A 20,905-nucleotide genomic window follows, 5' to 3' on the forward strand; every position below is an offset into this window, starting at 1 on the left:
GGGTCATTTAACTTATTGGGAAGGGTGGCCAAATTCTCTCCTGTCTAAATACAGCATCTGCAGCAGTGTGGAATGTGCGTTGTACAGCTGTGAATGTTCCAGGCATTCAGCGTGTCTCCTTTTTCACACAATAGCTTCTATTTATGGCTTTTCATCGAGTTGGGCTCATGCATTCAACATATCTTTGTGTGTGTGTGTTTTCTTTTTTTTTTCTTTTTTTTTTTTTTTTTTTTTTTGTTTTTTTTAGATTGTAGAAACTCCGAGTCACTTCTCCTGGAAGGAGAGTTACTACCGATCGGCCATGTCCCACGGCTCGCAGCCCAGGGAATTCCTCAGCCCAGAGGTGCTCCAGCATATCTGGGACTTCCTGGAACAGTAAGTAGACCTTACATGGAGCCTGTGGAAAGAAGGCATTTTGGGACAGGATGCCTCTGTAATTAGGTTGTCCAGGGGACTAACGCTAGGGGTTTTGGAGTCTTCTGTACCTGTTGATTAGAAGATGTGGGCATGAGTCTCTGACAGCTCTTGAGCTCTCAAGGTTCTTCATCCAGGCTATGGGGAACAGATGCAGAGGTGACCCGTGACACTGACTCTCTTCAAGATCTCTGGTTGCTGAGCTGACTGCTTTCCACCACATGATTGGTTAAGGTGGATGGTTGGCATTTTCCCTGAAGGAAATGGGGTCATTACTCTGTTCAGGGTGGGTTTTTTCCTCCTTATCTGATGCCAGGAAGGGAGAGGAGGTGGAGATGGCACAGAGTTCATTCTGTCAGGTCCACTGAAGGAAATAAAACTGACTCTGTTCCCATTCCTGACTTGCCGTGACTGATGCTGGGACAGTTACTGCTATAAATCCTCCATGAATTCTGTCTTTGTGATTTAATTTCTGTGCTGTTACCTCATTTTTCTGATGAGGCAAGTGAAATGTCCCTCCAGGCCCTGTCCTGTCCAGGGGCTGCTGTTAGCACAGCAGGTGATGAGGCTGTTCACTAGTAATTATTTTGTCCTGAGACTTGTTCATGGTTGTGCTTAAGTCCTGGCTGATATTCTAGCACATGGGGTGGGGGGGAACAAAACTTGACCAATTTTAACCATGTTACTCTCTTCTTTTCAGGCCAATATGCTCGGTTCAGCCGATCGATCTGAACTTCATCGATGGCCCATCTGAAAATGGTCCTACAAACAAAATAGAGATTAGCATGGACTGCGTCCGGGTGCAGGACACAGAGCTGAATGACCCAATGTGGGTGAGTAGCAAGAAGAACTTCCTTAACCTTTGGGGACAGATGAGGAGTTTTTGCAGGACCTATAATTTCTGCATTGCCCTGGGGCCATCTTCCCCCTCTTGGTGGAGGAACTGTGGCCACTGCCTCTGACCAAGGAAGTTCCTTCTTGCTTTGGCTGGTGTGTCCCACCCACAGAAGCTGGTTGGGAGCATGGCTCTGCCAGGTGACTGGCGGTGATGAACAGTGGTGTCTGTACATGTGGCTAAACCTGACAGCATGTGACCCGTGGAAAGCATCATTCCTCTGTGCCTCCCTGGGGCTGTGAGGGGGGGACAAGCTGGCTCCTCAGCTCTTCTGCCTCTCCTGCTGCAGCAGTGGCAGGAGGGAGGGATGAGGCAGCTAAAGAGGCAGAAGAGCTGAGGAGTCTCTTGCACTTGCCTGGCTGCTCAACTGTCCCTGCTCTCTCCTTGCTTAGGACTAGTTTATGTGGCCTTAGCATTAAAATAGTTGATATTCTGGATACAGCTGCTATTTGGATGACCAAGGGCTGGGGCTTGAAGATGTTCTTCACTGATTTTTCTTTTCTTGAAGGGTCAGGTATGAATGAAAACTTGGTTTCAGACCATGGTTGATTTTTTTTTTTTTTAAATTTTTTTTTGTGTGTGTACCTCTAGGTAGGCAAAGCCAGAGAGTGTTTGTAACAAGTCTTGGTCATGGGTGTCTCACCAGCATGGCTCAAGACTGGAATGCAGGTTGAGGCACTGGTGGTTGGTGGTTCATTGCCTTTGGCACAAACTGACTGGCTCTTCCTTAGCAATAGCTCTGATGAAGAAGCCAGGTGCTATTCTTGCAGGCTGGAGCAGAAAGTATTTCAGGAGTTTGAGCTGTTCATGTTCTGTTTCTGTTCTTCCTGGGTTTTGTATACTTTGGGGTAAAAAAAAAATCACGTGTGGTTTGAAATTTCTGTTGATGTCTGTAAATTTTCTTGTTCTTCTGTGTTTCCATCCTGAGAAACTGTCAGTTAATTCCCTGGCCAATCAACTACCATTTTTTAACGTGCTCAACCAAGGTGTGTTGGCAATCTGCATCCTGGCAGTGTTTGTAAATCAGAGGATCCCATCTGCAAGGAAAGAACTCCCAGGTTGTGCTGATTGCAGTCCCTGGAGCCAGAAGGTTTGAGCTGTTGGTGCTTCTCTGGTCTGACTGCTGGGGAGACTGCAGTGCTCTCCTCTCTCCTTGCAAGACTGCGAAGTGTAAAAAGGCCACTCTGAGGTTGGGTATCTGCTCAGCTAATGTGGTGAAGCTATTCTGAGTGTATAAGGAGAGGTGACTGATGTCAGGGCTGGTTATCTTTTGATTCTGTGTTCAGGCTGGGTTCAGGGGGGTGCTGTACAAGCCTTCAATCAGCATCTGGATCTGAAAGGCCACTTTTCAGCTTTTCCAACACTGTAGCACAGCTTCAGTAGAACGTTGTCTCTTCAATAGCTAGTTCAAAATATTCTCCATGTCTGGAGGGGCTCCTACTTTTCAAAATAGGTGGTAATGCTTTGTTTTAACTATGTCCTCTTAAAAAAAACCCAATCCCCAATAGTTTAAAGGCCACCAGCAGAAACTTTGCTCCTTCCATGCACAAACCTGGACTTGCTGTGCTGACTGCTAGCAAAACCTCCCCATCTCCAGTGCCTCTGAGCTGTCTGCACAGCACTGGGGTAGCTGACGGGCTCGCTTGAGGACCTTGTTCAGAGTCTCCCTCTCCCATCTCTGGTGTGGTTAAACATCAGTGGAAAATCCCTTCCTCTTGTCCCCTTGCGAGCAGTGGGACTAGGGGAGGAGGGCAGGCAGCTTTTGCTGTGCAGTTACTTCTTGCTTATGATAGGTTTGATCCCAGCCTTGCAGGAGGCATTTCTGAAAAGGCTGAGCTGCATGGTGACTTCTTTAAGAAGTGTTTTTCACAGATATGGCAAGCCCAAGGGGGAGCAGGGAAATTCCATCCCATCCTCACCCTTACTGTAAGGCAGCGGCTCAGGGTACATTAATGTATGTACATTAATAAATGCTCCAGTTTGTCTTCAGTGGAAGACAGCACCTTCGCTTAGTTGAGTGCTGCACAAAAAGCCTTTACAAAGCAAAATATGCATCACAAACCTGTGCAAACAGCCCGTCTTTTAAAAGGAGGAAAGCTCTTTTTACTCCCCTTACCACCACCACCACCTCCCTATAAATTTGCAAACATCCCTGACAGGTGACAACTCCCCTTGCAGAGAAGTCCGTGTTTGCTTTGCTGTTTCTGGGGCTCGCAGGCTCTGCAGCTTGCCTTGGCAGAGAATGTGTAGCCTGGGGCAAGGTGTTTGCTGTTTGTCGGCTTTAATCTGAAATACCTTACAACCCTCTTCCCCTCCAGCCTCCCTTTTCCTTTGGATAGCTTCGGGGCAGGAGCTCCCCTTGCACCTGTCTCTCCGGTAACCTCAGCCCCGTCGCTTCTAGACACGAGGTGCCGCACACAGCTGACTGCGGCGCAGGGTTGAAGAGGGCAGACAAACACAAAGGAATGCAGCAGTAACAGAGGGGCCCTGGGAGATGCACAGCGAGATCAAGGGGGAGTGCTTTTTATTATTAGATTTGTCTTACAAAAAGAGCAAGGCCAGCTTTTCTCCCAAATCTACCACCGTGTGAGATTTAGATAAGTGCAAAGCAATTAAGACTGGTTTATTTAAAGCACTTGTCCTTCTGTGGGCTTTAAGGCAATCCTAATCAGCCTCTAAAATACACTCTGCACCTTCTTGCAGTTTCACTTTTCAGCCTTATAAGATGTCCATCCTTGATCCCAAGAGTTGTGTTGGGGAGAGCTATGATTTTATTATTATTATTATTATTTAATTTTTTGGGGGTGCAGTTGCTTGTTCACAACAGAGCTGGTGGTGGGGAAGGAGCTGCAGTGTTCAGGGCAGTGCCTGAAGAAACTGTCCCACCACTGGGATGGAAAATGAGCACAAGTCCTGCCTTGCTGAACACCCATCAGTTGTGTTCATTGCCTTGAAAATACAACTACAACTATCTGGGGAGAGAGCTGGAGGAGAAGGTTGAGTGCCAAAGAAATCCCCTCTTGTCTGAGCTAGGGCTCTGTCTCTTGCTGAGCCAAGACCTTGCAATTCTCACGCTCTTGCTTTTAAGGAAGAAATATTCTTCCTGTGTCCCATGTAAGAAAGGGGCAAGAGAAACTGGTGATCGGCACTACCTTGGCATGAAAAGAGCTGGAGGGGACAGGAAGAGGGTTTGCGGGTCTGGTGTAACACTAGACAGTCAGCAGCCTTCCCTGGTTGTGTGCCTTGTGACCGGCTCTTTCACAATGTCCTGGGGTGGCCCCTCTGCGAGGTTGCTGGCTGTGCCCCTTCCTTTCCCATGGCGTTAACCACAGACGGGCTGGGAAACCCCAGCAGAGATCTGCCTTTTTGTGCAGTCGGAGTGAAGGGCTAGTGGTCCCTGTGGGTGCGGAGAACATTTAGTCTCTGCCATGGCTCTGGTGTGGAAAGGAGCTGTGGATGGCCGGGAAGGTAAGCCGAACGCGTCTCCTTGTGGGTCACCTGCCATTTGTTAAGCTTCACCAAAGAAAGTGGTCCCCAGACTCTTCCCTGACCAGGGACGTAGCCGGCAACCGTGGGGTCTTTGGTGGGGTGGTGGCCAGCTCCCTGCACTCAAGAGGAACGCTGGTCTCAAAGGCTGTCTCCTGTGGTGCTAGAAACCAGGTGATGTTATATGATTGATTCATATTTTTTTTAATTTTTTTTTTTCTGACTGATTAAATGCCCTGGAGCTATGAGGAGGAGGGATTTGGGGACCTCTCTCTAGGAACAAGCATGTGGCAGTGCAATAACCCTTGCATTGCCCTGGAGCCCTTGAGGCGTGCTGTCAGCCTGCCATACCAGGTGCAAAACTGCTTTCACCATCCGTCAGAAGTCCTTTAAACTGCTTACCGATGCCAAGAGATACTAGTCTGGACGCCAACGAAGCTGCTTTGGACTAAGGACTTCAGCAGGCAGCATCCTGATAAAAGTGTTATTTGAGGGCCTTGCAGAGTCTGAAAGTCTCCTGGTCTCCTGTCACTATCCTAGCAGTGTGTCCAGGGCTCCGGGGACCTTGCCGGCGGGAGCAGGAGTGCTGTCCCGAGTGATGGAGCAACTCGCCCCCCTCCCCCTGTACATACCTTCCTTTCATGCCCCTGAGCAAGCCGTCCTCCAGCAGCCCCTTGTCTAACCAGTTCAGTGGAATGCCTTTCCCCAGATAGTCGCTGTGGTCAGAGTTTTCTTAACCTGGATCAGTCCCTCCACACAAAAGAGAGAGAGAATTCCTTGCCTTTCTTATTTTTTTAATTTTTTTTTTTTATTTGTCCTTCCTCACCTTCTGCAAATCATCATGGGGATTTGCTGTGTGTGGCTCAGTTAGGTGCTGCTGAGCTCCCCGTGGGGTGGGTTTCTGCTCTGGGAATGGTGGTGTGGGTGCTTCAGACAGGGTTGTGCCCTTTTGGGTTTGGGTCCTTGGCTTCATGGGCTGTGGGTGTCCCAAGCCTGGTGGCTACAGAAATGTTGCAGGTGCAACGTGTGTTTCATAGTTTTAAGTGACTGCTTCAGCTCTAACTTTACTGTTCTCCTTTATACGCAGAGGTGGAGGAAACCCTAGGCTGTAGGAGAGACTGGCTGCAGCCCATGCAGGACATGGGCGTGTTGAGGCTCTCAGCCTCAGCCCTCGAACCAATGACACATCTCAGACTTGGTATTTGATGCTTCCCAATTGGAACAAGGGACCTTTCCCAGGTTTAACCTGCTGGAGACTCATGGAGGAGCCACCCCAGCCACCTTGTGCAGTGTACCTTCCCATGCCCAGCAAGCTGGAGAGGAGTGGGGCTGAGGCCCCTGCAGAGCTACCCTGGCCCAAGGTGGCCAGGGTAGCTGGTAGATCTCTTCTGCATACTTTCAGGCTTAGCACTATGTAAATCAAGTCAGTAATTCATATTTGGTGGCCACGCACTGAATTTCTGGGACCCTAGGAGCCTATCACCTTTGCAAGCTGGGGGCTGTGGTCAGGATGAAGTGAGCAAGAATATGACAGACAGACATTAAAAAAAACCCAACCCACTGTCCAGAAGGACATCTGTTGCGTCCTATCCAATGCTTTAATATTAAAGTGCAGGCTCTGTTCTCTGTTAACTTTTAATTGCTTGCTGAAAAGTGTTTTGCTGGGTCAGGAGAAGAGAATTCTACTTGTTGCAAGGTAATGGCTGAGGAAGCAGGTGAAAGCTGTTTAAGGAGTGGTGGGACTGCAGGACGGGGAAGACATCCCTGTGTACCGGCAGCAGGGCTGGGAGCTGGTGTGGCGTGCGCAATGTGGCCAAGTGGTGCAGGAGGAATGTCTTGGTGCAGGGGCTGCCTAACCTGTGGCATGTGCTTCCCAGGGTTCTGGCAGGTGCCACAGCCCTGCATTTTGTTGGGAAATGTTTTTGCACCTGGAGGATAAAGCCAATTTGATACATAGATGCAGCAAAGTGGGTTGTGTGGCTATCTGTTTCCATGCCGAAGTGTTCCCGGATTGACCATAGAAAGGAAGGAAGGACTTTGTACAGCGCAGGGTTGTGATCAAAGCTTTTATTACTGTCTGGTTTGTGCTTGAGAGAGTCTGAAGCTTGCCAAGTTTCTCCTCTTTGTGGGTATTTGCTTGTTCCATAGCTGTGCAAAGAAAGTTGAGATTATGCAAAGGCATTTCCATAATGAGCAAATGCATTATTCTGTTGGAAGTTTCCCTCCAGCACCTCTCTTGTTTGCAGTTGAACTCATAAGCTCTGCTAATTTAGACTTGGCTTTGTAATCCTACTGAATGTTTAATCTTCTGTGGTGTAGGTCCCTCCAAATGATCTGATCACCACATTTAGGGCTGCAGATCCAAACCCAGAAACGGTCAATTATTTCAGATAAAGGATGCATGTAGAGAATGCATTTGTACATTCAGTTTGGCCAAAGCCTGAAGACTTCTCTCATCTTATGTGTAGTAAGGCTCTAAAGATGTATTTATGTGTCTCTTTAAAATAATTTTTCACTAGCTCCCTTTCCTGTGCTCTTTTGCTTGCAGGCCAGGGCTGGCTGTGTTTCTTCTTGTAGGAATGCAGCCAGTTGATGAGTGTCATTACAGCAAGTGTTTTATTTTTAATGCCACTTCCCTGAATTCTTAATGGTATTGAAGAAAACCAGTGGGTGATCTGTCTGCTGTGCTACAGATCATTTTGGAAGAATGTTTAAAATTCCTTTAAATATTTCTGCCCTTTTAGCATCTTGCTTTACATTCATCTTGGGAGGGAATAAACGAATTTTAAGCTGAAAAGCGCAAACCTACTGGAAAAAACACCCTGGGTCTGCGGGTGTTCTGCAGTTGTCCCGGCCTGGTTCTTCTGGAGGGCTGGCTTTAAATCCCTGTCTCGTATTGCTAGGAGCATCTGAGGTGGAAGAGTGTTGCAATTGTGAGTCCTGTCATCTGCCTACATGAAAATACCTCCAAACAAAAGAAGCAGTCGCTTCAGAAAACGTCTTCCCCGAGCAGCTAGGCCTGCCTCCAAAGGTTTCCATGGTGCTGCACGTGCTCCTTGCTTAAGTATGGAGCAATAATGCGTTTAGTGCTTATTTTATATCTTTGAAAGGTCTGCACAAACACTTAATTAAAAGGCATCTTGATCTTGAAGCAGCAGACCGCAGGCACTTTTGCCTCTGGTACAAGTTTAAGGGTTATGCTGTCTTCCTGGGAACTTCACTGTGTGTCTCTAGTTGATAAGATACCCTTATTTTATTTCCTCTTTTTTTTTCTTTCTTTCTTAAACTATAAGCATACTTCACATATTATTTGCTGGGAACTCTTTGATTGGTTTAGAGCCCATAAGCAGTAAATCCCTGGGGCAGCTGGCATTTCAGCAAACCACGAAGCACAGTTTGAACACCAACAGAATTGGAGTCGTCATCCCCAAAGTTTACATTCCTCTGGACTTCTTTATTTTTTTTATTTTTAAACCAAACTGGTGGCGGGAGGGAAATGAGGCCCTTCTTTCTTGTTAGCTGGAAGTAGGGTGATGAACTGAAGTGTCCATATCCAGCTGAATGAAAACCTTGCTGAGCTTTGTGGTATCCCGCTTTCCGGGTGGGTAAAGAGCTCCTCGCAGCCCTGTTGCAAGCTGCAGTGCTGGCCGTGCCTGGGAGGGGTGGCCAGGCTCATGGGATGCTCCTTTCAGGCTAAGACAAACCTGGAGCACAGCCCTGGGAGCTCCCGCTCCCCTTCCTTGTCTAACGCAGCCAAAGCCACAGCGAGCTGTGGGGTGTAGCTTTTGTTTTTAAAGTCTTCTATTGCATTAATTCTCATACTTGCTTTGAAGAAAGTGTTATGCATCCAAAATCTCACTACATACGTTGCTTTGTGGTTCTGCAGATCCTGCCCACAGTCCTTTTAATAACTATTATTTTTTTCCTCCAATATTTTACAAGGACAGTTTTGGAGTAGGTAATGTTTTCCTTTGAATGTCTCTACCATCTTCTTTCGACCCCACTGTCGGTGATTTGATAGCATTTAAGTTAATGAGGGAGTGAATTGTCAGGCAGTCACAGAAAATTAAATCAATCTCTGCAAAGCAAAGATTAAGGAGTGGTTTGTGGCCTGGGTTAGTTCACTTGCTGCTGAACAAACCCTTTGCTAGTCAGCATCTGAATTTGCAGAGATGAATGAATGATGAAAGGCGTTTTCAGTAACTAGTGTAACTATTTTGGCTCTAAAAATGTGGATTTTTATCTCCAGCCTGCTTAAACACAAGGAAAAGGTACCCTCTTCTTTCTCTTTAAGGACAGGGATGGGTGTGGTGGACCTCATGCTGATGTCCAGACTGAATTACAATTAGACAAGTTAGAAACTGAAGTGGTCAATCCTCTCGGGGAAGGTCTCTGGCTAAATAACTGAACGATATGGCTATGGCCGTACGGATGGTAGATGTGGCACATGAGAGCAGGCAGAGGGCACCTGGACAAAGACCAGCACTGAGAAATTCAATGTTTCTGCATAGGAAACAAGGAAAAAACAGGCTCCCCATCTGCTTCAGGGTGTATGTTGTGGCCCAACACACCAAGGTGATATAGGAGAAAAGCGATGTGCTTGCATGAGCAGAGTGAGTGGCCATCGGTTGCAGGGTTGGAGTTTAACCAGAGGTTTGGGAGACTGTTTTTGAGTTATTGCAAACTGATAATTTTTTATATTGGATTATTGTACCAGGGCTTGGGTGGGAGGGAGTTGGCAGAATAGCAGAGGCTGGCTGGAAAGAGCTGCTGTGACTGTGCGTTTATGAACAGTTATGTGTTTCCCGAGAGCAATCTGTAGTTTATACAAGATAAGGGAAGAACAACACTTTCCCCTCAGCTGCTTGTGCAAGAACAAACCTGGTCTGTCAACAGTTGCTCTTCTCTTGTAATTAAAAACAAAGACTTGCTAATCTGTTGCTATCTCCTCCTTTTCCCTTTCCCTGGACAGAGCTCTGTGTCCTGCTGGGATGCAGTTTTGTGCCATCCCCTGTCCCACCTCCAGCTGGAGGGATGAGGCTGTTCATGCTGCTCAGGAGCAATCCTCACGAATTTTCTTGTGTAATTTTCTCTTTTGCAATATACTTTACAAATGTGTTGGGGGAAGGTCAAGCATGCAGCGTTGAGCATCCAAAGGTCTTCATCAGGCAAAAATGCAGTTTAAATGCTGAGGGTTCTTACTCCAGCAAGAGACCTGCCGGTGGCTGAGGCTTGAACCACAAAAGTCCCCTGGTCATGTCTCTGTGCTCCACTGCCTGCTGACCCGTGGTTTTGCACTAATCAGTGCAAAAGTGTCGGCTCAAGTGTCTGCTGGCTGGTGGTTTTGCAGGCTGATCAGCTGCCTTGCAAAGATCTCTGTGTCCAGATGGTCGTTTCCTTTTATCTCTAAGCATTTTTAGTGAAAGCAACTGCTCTTTAAAGAAAGAGAGTTACTAGGGTACAAAAAAGGTGGAAAAAAAATAGATAAAAGGAGAGCCAGGAATAAACAGACAACACTTTTTGATGATTAATCATCTGTATGCTCTGTGTCCATCCTGTGTTGTACCCCAACTGTTGGAAGCTGGTACTCTGGTGGGAATGACCTCCTGTGATGGGGCTGGAGGGGTTTTGGTTGTGCAGATGGTAGGGAAGGTGTGGGGACCTTGCATCATCTTGGCTGGAGAACTGAATCTCTCCAGAGGAGTGTCTTGTTCTCTTATTAAATGGAGCTCGGCAGCCAGAGGGCAGAGTCCCCGGGGGCTGCGTGTGCCCTTCCTAAACCAATATTGCACAGCGGTTGTGAAGGGAACTGGTTTTGTTTCACAACTCCTTTCCACCTTCCCTCTCCCTGCTCCCCCCACATATCGTTATCTCCTGACATGATGCTATTAACTCTCTAATTAGCCCTAAGGGTGTTCTGGGGGAGATAAGGAGGCTATAGGAGCTCAAATAAGCAGCGTGCGCAGCTGTTTACCCAGGGTCGGAGGGCAGGGCTGTTGTGACAGCCCATTGCCTTGGGGAGGGCATGCTCCTTGGTGGAAGAAGCAGCTGACCAGCACCATGTCCCTCTTTCAGCCCCACGCTTTTTAAGTAGGGAAAAATGCAGTTTGAAGTCCTTGGAAGAAAGGATTGATCCTCAGTACTAAGCACTTGCAGCCAGGGCATGTTTCCAGCTTGAAGGTTCATACACCTGAGTGCTTTCCAAAGGAAGTTCTTGAGCATCAGACCCTTCCCTGGATCACTGGTGGGGAAGCCAGGAGGGCATCAAAATTTTGTTGGTGGGTACAGCACAGCAGTTAACCCTCCAAAAGCCAGGGGTGCCTGTCCTTCTCCTGCATATGAAGAAGCCACACCTCCCATGCAATGCTCCAGAGCAGCCTGCTGGGATGCCCAGGAGGCTGCATCCAGTCAGCGGCGGGAAGGGTGCTGCCTTTTGGCAGCATCAATTTTTTTTTTCTCTTTTGCCTTACCATAGATTTTTTTTTTTTAAAGGGGAAAGCCCCTGTTTCAGTATGTGCTGGCTGCTTTTTCCCCTCTTCCTTGAGGTTTGAGCAACAAAGTCCAACTCTGCATGAGGTTTGAGGAACGGAGGGTGGCTTTTATATGGTTTTTTGAAAGTATTTTCTTTTTGCTCTTTAACCTGGCTTCCTGCTATTGCAGTCTATCACTTCTGTCCCTGTGAAGTCTTCACTGGAAAGCCTCCCAAAGGCAATTGGCAGAGGTTCATTTTTTGAGCATTCAGCAGTTATTCAGATATAGCAAATACCACACACCCCCAACCCCATGTTCTATTTTCTTCCCTCCTCCTTCTGTTATCTCAGTCCTAATTTGTAAACACTTCTGAGCTGAGTGAATGTCACAGTCCGTAGTGATGCGGTTGATCTAGATGCTATTTTTATAAGAATGGAGAGGTCTGAGCAGTTGGGTTTTTTTCCTTTGATCTGCAGGAAATTCTGCATGAACCACTTAACATGCAGGCAGGTGCGTGCACACACCCCCCTTCTACAAGAAATTACACAATCTCCAATTAACACTACAGTTGTGGCAGTGACCTTTTTAATCATCGTGATTTAGCACACTTACCTTGTGTGCAGGAAGGGTTATGGAGCACTTGCGAGAGTCCCAGGCTGGGACGAACCATGTGACAGCATGGGGAAAATGCAGTCAAACAAAGACCTGAATCAGCAGTTTGACTTTGGCTGATGCCTCATTTTGGAAATTTAGGGGTCTTGTTTGTGTATTATTTTGGTTTTCAACATACCAGCAGGAGCCACAAAGCTTTGCCAGAAGCTCTCTAGACTATCCGAGTCAGATCTGGGAGGGTTGCAGCTGAAACTTTCAAATCTAGCTAGCAATTGTTATTTTTAGTTTCCTAAAGTATTGGGGGTAACTTGCTTTAAAGAGATTTCCTTTCCTGAGGCTGAGCTGCTTTGCTTTTTTTAAGTTCAATCCAATTGAGCTTCCAAAGCATGAAGTGCCAGGCTTTGCACAACTCCTGATGCTTTGGGTTGATTTCTTCATTTTCTAGTTTGTTCTTCTCCTGTTTGGGGTGGGGGAGAGCTTGCTGGACCAGAAGAATAGTCAAACCTTGTTTATCTGGCCTCAATATGAAGTAATTCTTTTTAACATGTGAAAGGAAGACCTTTGCCTGAATCTGCTTTTTCTGATTATGTTAATTGGTATCATAAGGTATAATCTCTATCTATCAAGACTGTCTTGCCATGACTTTCGACCATCACCGTTGCAACAGTATTGATGTTGGTGTTTCCCTTGGAGACCTGTCCAGAAGGCTCAGTTAAATGATAACTATCACTGTCCCATTGCTGAGAAGTGAGTGTGCAGTTTGAGGAGGTGTGGGCTGTCCCTTTGGTTTTGTGACTCAGCCGTTTAAGCATATGCTATTTTGGGGGCTCAAGTTTCCCTCTGAGAGCCTCTAAGAGATGCTGCCTCACTGCTGTTAGGTTGTTGGAGACTCATCTACGTGAGACTTTTGCATCTGCAAAAGGAGAGAATCAAATGAGAGTCCAGGAGGTGGTGTGGTTTTTTGTTGTTTTTTTGGTTTTGTTTTTTTTTTTTCTCCTCGTGGTAAGGTAGAAAGGCAAGTGACCAAGCCTTTACTCTACCCTTGCGCCATCAGTGCCTGTATGAATATTCAAGGCACAACACCAGCCCGTGGGACAGGGGGTAGCATCTTATGAAGGAGGTGCATTTAGGTCTGAAGCCAGCAAAAGAAAGTTTGGAGCCCTGGGGTGATGAGAGGGGTACACCTGTGCCTGGGCTGCATCAGTGTTGGTGGGTGTGGTGTCTGATGCTCTGTTACCTCCTGCCACCCCTGTCAGGGTGGTGGTGGCCTCCTTTGTCCCTTGTGGATGACTGATTTGCAAAAAGCCACTTGTCCAGCATCCACTTCAAGGTGACCGCACAGGTTAATGCATCTGAAACACTGAGCCAGGTTGGGGCTGTTTGTACAGAGGGCAGGGATTTGTGCTGACATGTTGATTTATTCATGCTATATACACTTCTCCTCATGTTTGACATGCAGATATCTTTGGATAAACTTCCACATATCTCTGTGTAGTGCATCTGGGTGTTGCTTCACCCACAACCACCTCCAGCCACCTGTGGGACAGAAGATAGCAGATACCCAGCACAACAGAGCTGCATTAATGACTTGGAAAAGGAGGATCTTCAGAGTTTCATAGCACAACTAATACACGAGGCTTTTGCAATGACTTGCTGAGGTTGGGAGATCTGTTTATGTACCTTCTCCTCCTCTTTTCTTCCCTTCCCATAGCTTTTGAACTCATGGGCCAGTATGGAAAGCCTGACAGCATTCGGGGTTCAAAATGGTCCTCTGACCACAGCATAACCTTTCTTCCTTATTAGCAGAGAATCCACAGGTGATGTCCAGCTCTGTGCAAGCTTTGTAGTGGTGCTGCGAAGTGATCCGTTTGGCTAGCGGTGCTGTGGCTGCTCCCTGCAAACATTGCCTGTATCTCCAGATTAGCGCTGTGTGGCTTTTTGGCTTATACCCATCTCTGGTGAGATCAGGTAAGCGCACCAGGCATAGCCCTTGGTGCTAGGTGGTGCCAGGGAAGATGGAGAGGAGGGGAAGGGGCTGCAGTAGTGGGCTATTGAGTTGTTCCTGTGATGCAGAAACCCTGTTGTGTGCTCAGCAGACTCTTGCTGGTAGTTCAGGAGTGCTGGAGGTGCGTGTGGCCCCAGCCTGAGCTGGGATGTTGCTGTTGTGGTAGGTAAGGCTATCCCTTGGCTGGGGAGTGCTCCGTGCTCCTCCCTGCAGCCCATTCCTGGAAGCACCTCCTCACGTTGTGCTCGGCAAGGAGGAATCAGGAAGGTGCACTGGAAATGCTTGCAACATTTCGCTCTTGTGCCCAGGTGTGCTCGCAGGGTTGGAGCTAAATGAGACTCCTACCCTGCTTCTCGTGGCAAGGAGCTGTTGCAGGGTAGGGAGGGCACTTGCAATCCTCTGCTCTGTGTTGGCTCTGGTGTCAGTTCCTGCATGAAGATGTGTATTGCACCATTTTATTAGCAGCAATTTTGTGAATACTCTGCCTGTCTACAGCCTGGAGAGAGGCTGGTGAGAGCTTGCAGTGTCCTTGGTGGGAAGTCAGTGGTGGCTCCTGTTGCTGCCCTGTGCTGGAGAAGGCAGCCTGGAGAGCCGCTAGCACCTTGAGCAGCACAGCCTGCTTGCTTTCATCTCCCTGTGAACCTGCAGTCCCCTCCCCGTGTGCTCAGGGAAGTTGGGGTTAAATGATGCCCAAAGGCGAGGGAGTTGGCATGGCGGGGAGCAGCAGCAGCTCCTGGGCTCAGTGCAGGGAGGCGCTGGGGCCACAGGGGGGTTTCGGCCACAGGGGGGTTTCAGCCCCACGGGGGACCCCTCTCCCCCAGCAAAGCGCCTGTGGGTCAGTCGGTCACCACCCGCAGACGGGAGGCTTGGTGTTCCCTGCGAGTGCTCGCAGATCGTGCGCGTACTCAGCAATTGGGCACCGGTCTGCTCCACCGCAAGTCCTCAAATAAGTCTGAAGTGCTGTCATTAGGCTGGGAGAGCAGGCGGCTGTGCTCTGATCTGGATGTTTGGTTTCCTTTCTTCCCCACCCCTTTACAAAGGTGCGTGGCTTCCCCTCGCTGGGCGCCGCTCACCCCGCTCCCCGGGCGCAGGCGAGAGGAGCCGGCTTTGTCCTCGCTCCCGGGGGTCTGCGCTCGGGCTGCCGGGGCGGGACGGGGGATCTTGTCTGCTTCTTCAGAGTAAAATCACAGCGGGGCCTTTCTGATCTGCCTCTCTGCTCGCCCTGTTCTCCCATGGATCGAGTCTGAGTGGGATGAGGAGTCGGTGCTTTTTCTGTCTTTTCAATATCTTTAGTTTGCTGTGGGCAGTGTCTAGGTGTTTTTATTGCACAGTACCCAACAACTTCTCCCATATATTAATTCAAAATCAAGAGTCCTTTTGGGCGAGTTGCTTTTTTTTATTTTTTTTTTTTTAATATTTCCTGTTTGTAAGTGAGCTTATTTCAAGGCTTGCTACTGTGGCATGAGTTGGAAACAACTGCAAAGGAGCAGGGGGGAAAAATGTAGCTGGTGTGACGGACCTGTCGGCTGTGAGTGTGGATGAGAGCACGCAGATGACAGATCGTGCAGCTGGATTATGGTGCACGGAAAGGCGATTGCTTCTCAGAAAGCTCCTTGTGGGTTTTGCCTCAAACCTGTGTGCTGCAGCAGCCAGAGGCTTGGCTGTGTTACTGCACTGCCAGTTTAGAGCATTGCATCTTGATCCCTTCCTGAACGTTTTGGGCTTTGGTAGCAGCAAAGCCTGTGCCTGAAGAAAACCCTGGAGTCTTCTCAGAAAACAAATAAATAGAAGAAGTTTCTTGGAGCAGCTCCTTTGGAGCAACTCCATGGCTGCCTTTTGAGTTCCCAAATTTGTAGAAAAGTGACAGGGGAAAGTTATAGTTTCCTTTCTTTTCTCTCTCTTTTTTTTTTTTTTTTTTTTTTTTTGGTCATTTCCCCCCCCCTTCCCTTCCCTTTGCTTTTTAGAGATTGGTGATAAGGAATTCTAACTACTTAATGAGCTGGGAGAGGCCTCTCTCCATTGGAGTGGAGGACTCCAGGTGGCACTTTGACAGATTGGACAGGTAAGGCAGGAGAGCCCCACCTCCTCCTCCTTGCCTATAGTTAGGTATATAAGGGAAACTTCAATTATGCAGAGAGGCACACTCCGAGTCCTGTTATCTTCTAAGTAGCATCACATATTTTTAGGGTCTTCTAGGGGGTGGGAGGTGTTTGTCAAAATCCTGGAGCCAGAAGAAAGAACAGCAGCATTGATCAATTTGACTGCTAACATGTTGTACCTGGAAAACAATGCCCAGTCCCAGTATAGCGAGGTAAGGATTCTAGGTTTGAGCTATCGTATCTTTACTATATTTTTATTTTGAGTGAACGCATGCAATTTTTGCACCCCCGTAGTCCTGAAGTTAGTTGTGGAATATACATTTGTTTTCTGAAACTTTTGTGCTTTACAATGGGAAGCAGAGTTTGCTGGGCTAGAGACTGGAATGAGCGTGAACTTTGAATCTTTACGTTTGGGACAGCAAATTAGTTTGGGATCCTTGATCAGCCAAACATAATTTTCTTTCATTGGAGAAGCAAGTCTAAGCAGTCGCTTACTGTGGGCAATGCATATGGATTGCGTTCCTATAGCAGTCTGAACAGTATCAGTGTTGACTGCATTATAACTCGTTGACTGCATTATAACTCATTTACTAGGCTTTTATTGCCAAAATTGCTGCTTGTTGTTAAAAGTGGGTAGTATCTAGGAAATAACAAAAAAATGCATTATAAACCCCTTCTTAGGTTACCTTTTTAAGTAAAATAATATGCAAAGGTCCTCCAAATGTTGCATTAGTGTCCACACCAATAACTCTTTTACTCGGTGCTTTTAATACCTTGCCTCATGACTTGCAGCAGCAGCAAGATATTTTATACAGGGTGTTTGTCTAAACATATTATACGAGGATGAATGCATGTACAATGGATGCATTTTACTTTCTACAACCCTTTGCACCTCATGGGTGAGAGTGGAATGTAAACTTCAGATGCAGCTTTGATTTTTTTTAATTTTTTTTTAATTGAATTGCTTTTAACCAACTGGGTTGATGCTTTGTAAGGTGGAAGTGGAGAGAATTGCCACATGCTGTGCAAATCTTTGAGGAAGTTACCTGGGGTTGAGGGAGATCTAACGACAATATTGGTTTACATTCCAGTGGAGACAGCAGCTGTGTTGACACTCGTCGGAATGGCAACGCAGCGAAAGCTCGTCTCTGTGTGTGTGTGTGAGTGCACGCGTGTGCGTATTCCTGGTGAGAATGCTTCAAGTGGGAGGCACGGGGTACGAGACCTGAAGCAGACAGAAGCTCAGCCACTTGGAAAAGAAAACAAAATAGGAATAGCAAGGCTGAGAGCGCAGCTAGGAGATGTGATAGCTGGCAAGGAAAAGTCTGTTAAAAGTCTGGGGTGGCAGGTTTGTGACTCGGGCAGAGCAAGGGGTAAAGCAAAACTGGTGTGCTTTCCCCGTCCCCCCTTCCGCAGGCAGTGCGAACACCCAGCGTGAGCTCGGTTCCGAGCTGCTGCTGCCATGCAGAAGACCTAAATTGGTGACTTTTTTTTCCTAGGTTAATTATAAACTCTTAAATGACAGGCAGTGCGAACACCCAGCGTGAGCTCAGTTCCGAGCTGCTGCTGCCGTGCAGAAGACCTAAATTGGTGACTTTTTTTCCTAGGTTAATTATAAACTCTTAAATGTGGAGAGAGCACTTCTTGGAGTGTTTGCTTGGTGTTATTTGTCTGCTGCTATCTGATCAACTTTCTCTGAAGAGCAGCGGTGGGGCTGTGGAGTCCCTATGGTTGACTTGCTGGGCTCATCTGTCAGAAGCGATGCGCTCAGGAGCTTTCTCGCTCTGCTTAAATGCTGCTTGTCACTGTTGCTGTCAGGGGAGGGTTTTTAAAAGGCTTTAGCTCCGATTTTTTTGTTTTTTTAATACACCACCACTTTCCCCCCGCCTTTCCCTTTCCCTTTCTTGGATTTGAATGTGGTGCGCTGACTTTGTTCATCCAGCGAAATGTTGTACGCTGGGGAAACAAAACCCGATTAGCATTGACTTGGCTTTATTTCTGAGAAAGAGCAGACTTTCTAATGACCTGTCTCAAGAGATGGAGACTTGTTAACGCTCAATTAAAATATACTGGTGATGATGAACCTAGCCCGTCCCAAGCTTGAAAACAAGATGTGGGCTTTAGCATAGTTTCCTTAAAAAAGGAGGAAAAAGGAAAAAGCTTTCTGTATAAATAGAACTGGCAATTTGTTGTAACTGGTGCCTGCTGGAGTTCAGATTTTAGAGTTGTTGCTGCACTGGGCAGAAGGTGGCCATACCAACTCATGAAAAACTTGGTATAGACTATAGTTTGGGTTTAAAAGCAGACAAAAGCAGGGGAAGTAAATTTTTTTTTTCCCCCCCAATGAAATAAAATTTTAAAATGGAAACTGGGGAGTACCCTCCCACCTGAAGCCCATTTCTTGGGATGCTTTGCCCAGGCACCCCAGGATGCTCATTGCCTGCTCACAGATGCTGAGCTCTGCCCTCTGCACCCGCCGGTGCTGTGGCGCGCTCCACCCTGCAGCCTGGGAACCAGCCTTTGCACAAGCCCCGGTGTGGGCTGCATGGCCAGGGCGGCGAGCTCGCACCATCGCCCACGGCCCTGTGGCACCCATGCCTGCAAGCACGGTGCTGAATTCTGCGGTGAGGTGAGGAGTTCCTCCCAAATGGGCAAAAACTGGTTGAGAAAAGCTGAGAGAGGGGAGAAGGGTTTTGAAGTGAATCACAGCCCTGAAAGGCTGGAGGTGGAACCTGCCCCAACCACTTTTCCAGCTTAACCTAACCCAGCATTTGATCTGGGTTGACTATAAGAACGATTAAGCTCTTTGTTGGCGGAGCACTGGACTTGATGACCCTGGAGATCTGTTCCTGTGTGTTTATGAGTAGGAGATGGGAAAAGGAGAGAGACGTTGGGGTGATTATGGTGGGGTGATGAGGTGCTGATGAACAGGAACCCTTTGGATCTCATTGTGTCTTCCTACCTCATCTCCACATCTGGAATTTTGGGTGTTGTACACAAATATTTGCAGGGGAACATGCACAAAATTGGGTGTGAAGAGGGTATCTGCAAGTTTGCCCAGTCTTGTCCACATTTCCTGCATGCTGGGAGTGGAGGATGAGAGTGATAGAAATTCCCTTTGGGGACCCTGGATTCTTCTGCAGTTTGGCTGAGATGATGATTCAGAGTTTGGAGTGTTTGCTAAAATCAAATTAAAGCATTGCCGAAAGAATAAACACATCTTGTTCAAACACTGATAAGAAATATGTGCCGTGACTTCTGATTATATCCTTCAGCCTTCCCAAAGATCTTCCTGCTCTTTGTGGGGGAGAGACAAATTAAAGAATCCCTTTCCGTTAAGATTTTTATCGTAGTTTTGGGAGGGGAGCAGAGGAAACTGATTTTATACTAACACATCTTGTGTTCTGCTTTATGGCTTTTTGGCAGCATTCCTTCACACTGGAAATTAAGGAAAAACTGTATACAGATTGCTGCAAATATCTTTGAGGGTCAGGATAGCCTGTTCAGAAGGGTGCATTTTTGGTTTTGCTTTTCTTTTCCCCTTTAGCTTCTTAAATAATTCAGATGCATGTGCTTGAGCTGTAGTACCCTGCGTGGGAGTCCTTCCTCTTTGCAGGAGCAGACATGTGGGTTTTTGGGGTGGCCTGGAAGGATGTCCAGAGGGACATGGACCTCCTCGGTGAGAAGAACATTTCTTGTACCTATCTGGGACATTGGTTCAGCAAATATTAGTTTAAGATTAAGGAGTCTGGGAACTGAGCTGTAGTGCTGCTTTTTTTTTTTTTTTTTTTTTTTTTTTTTTTTTGTCTCTGAGAGACACTGCCTAGTCACTGCCCAGGGGAGCAGCCCAGATGCTGCCTTCCTCCAGTCTGGAGGTACCAGGGAGAAAGGCTCATCTGTGGAGTACCCTCTTCACCCCACATCTCATCCTACCCCAAGATGAAAGCACTTGGATAGACACTGTATGAAGCCTAATGAGTTCCTCAAGGAAGATTTTGGCTAAACCTGACCCTCTCTCCTGGTCCTCCTCCTATTTGTGATGATGGCTCTGGGTTCTGCTGGCTCCGAGTAGGCAGAAAACTCGCAATCCACAAGAGGAAACCTCTCCCTGAGCTGTGCAGGGTTCAGGTGCAAGTGACATGCCTTTTGGAGGCCTTTTGAAATGGTATCAACACCCCACATGTCTGGATACTGTCTCTCATTAGGAGCAAGAAACAGGGAGATGCGTTGTGTGTTGTGTTCCTTGACAGTGTCCAGCTGCAATCCCAGCTACACTTCTTGTGTATCTGTCCTTCGTTTTTTCTGTAATTGCATTTAAGGGACTGAAGTTTTTGTCATGTGACATCATCTGTGCAGGCTCCTGAGGTGTGTGTCTTATCCTTGGGCAGCAAAGGTCTTCTGCAAGGATGCAGAGGCCCTGTATAACCAGGTACCTTTTCCTCTGAGAGGTTTTAAAACTGCAATCCAGTTGCAAAGATTTACCCTGAGATAGAAAAGTTAAGGTAGACTTGTATATGCCTGTATGTTTTGTTTGGAGAGACTAAGTGGATGCTACTGCTGTGTTTGGGTCTGCCAGTGAAGACAATTGACGTAGTCTAGAGAGATGGGCAGTGAGATGCTGAGGCCTGTCTCTAGCCATGTGCTCTCATCTCCCTTCCAGCTGATCAGGAGGACTGCTCTGGGGGAGAAACACAGGGAAGGGCAAGAGTTGAGTATGTTTCCAACAAGAGTCCAACCCACTCGTAACTGGAGTAGGTTTGTCATGCTATGGATGGTCTGCTATTTTGTAATGGGGTACCAAAAAGCTTTGGTGATGTCAGTCTTGATAGTAGAGGTAATGTGACCCCCCCATTGAGCAGTGAATCAGAGGTCTTACCTGGAGGAATCCTTTCCTTGCTTTAAATGGAAGGACTGAACCTCACC

At 47.4% G+C, this 20,905-nt stretch overlaps 1 protein-coding gene across 1 annotated transcript in view; it reads left to right on the forward strand.

The window, feature by feature from the left end:
- Positions 1 to 286: 286 nt before the first annotated feature.
- The window catches only part of TP63 (tumor protein p63), an 87,724-nt gene continuing 67,105 nt past the window's right edge, over positions 287 to 20,905 (forward strand). Inside the window, exons 1-2 of the mRNA XM_035891216.1 lie at positions 287 to 375; positions 1,115 to 1,247. Of these exons, the coding sequence (XP_035747109.1) occupies positions 302 to 375; positions 1,115 to 1,247 (207 nt within the window). The 5' untranslated portion in view covers positions 287 to 301. The remainder of the gene's footprint in view (positions 376 to 1,114; positions 1,248 to 20,905) is intronic.

This window comes from Egretta garzetta, unplaced genomic scaffold (assembly GCF_000687185.1).
Source record: "Egretta garzetta isolate BGI_Z169 unplaced genomic scaffold, ASM68718v1 scaffold333, whole genome shotgun sequence".
Taxonomy (NCBI): Eukaryota; Metazoa; Chordata; class Aves; order Pelecaniformes; family Ardeidae; genus Egretta; species Egretta garzetta.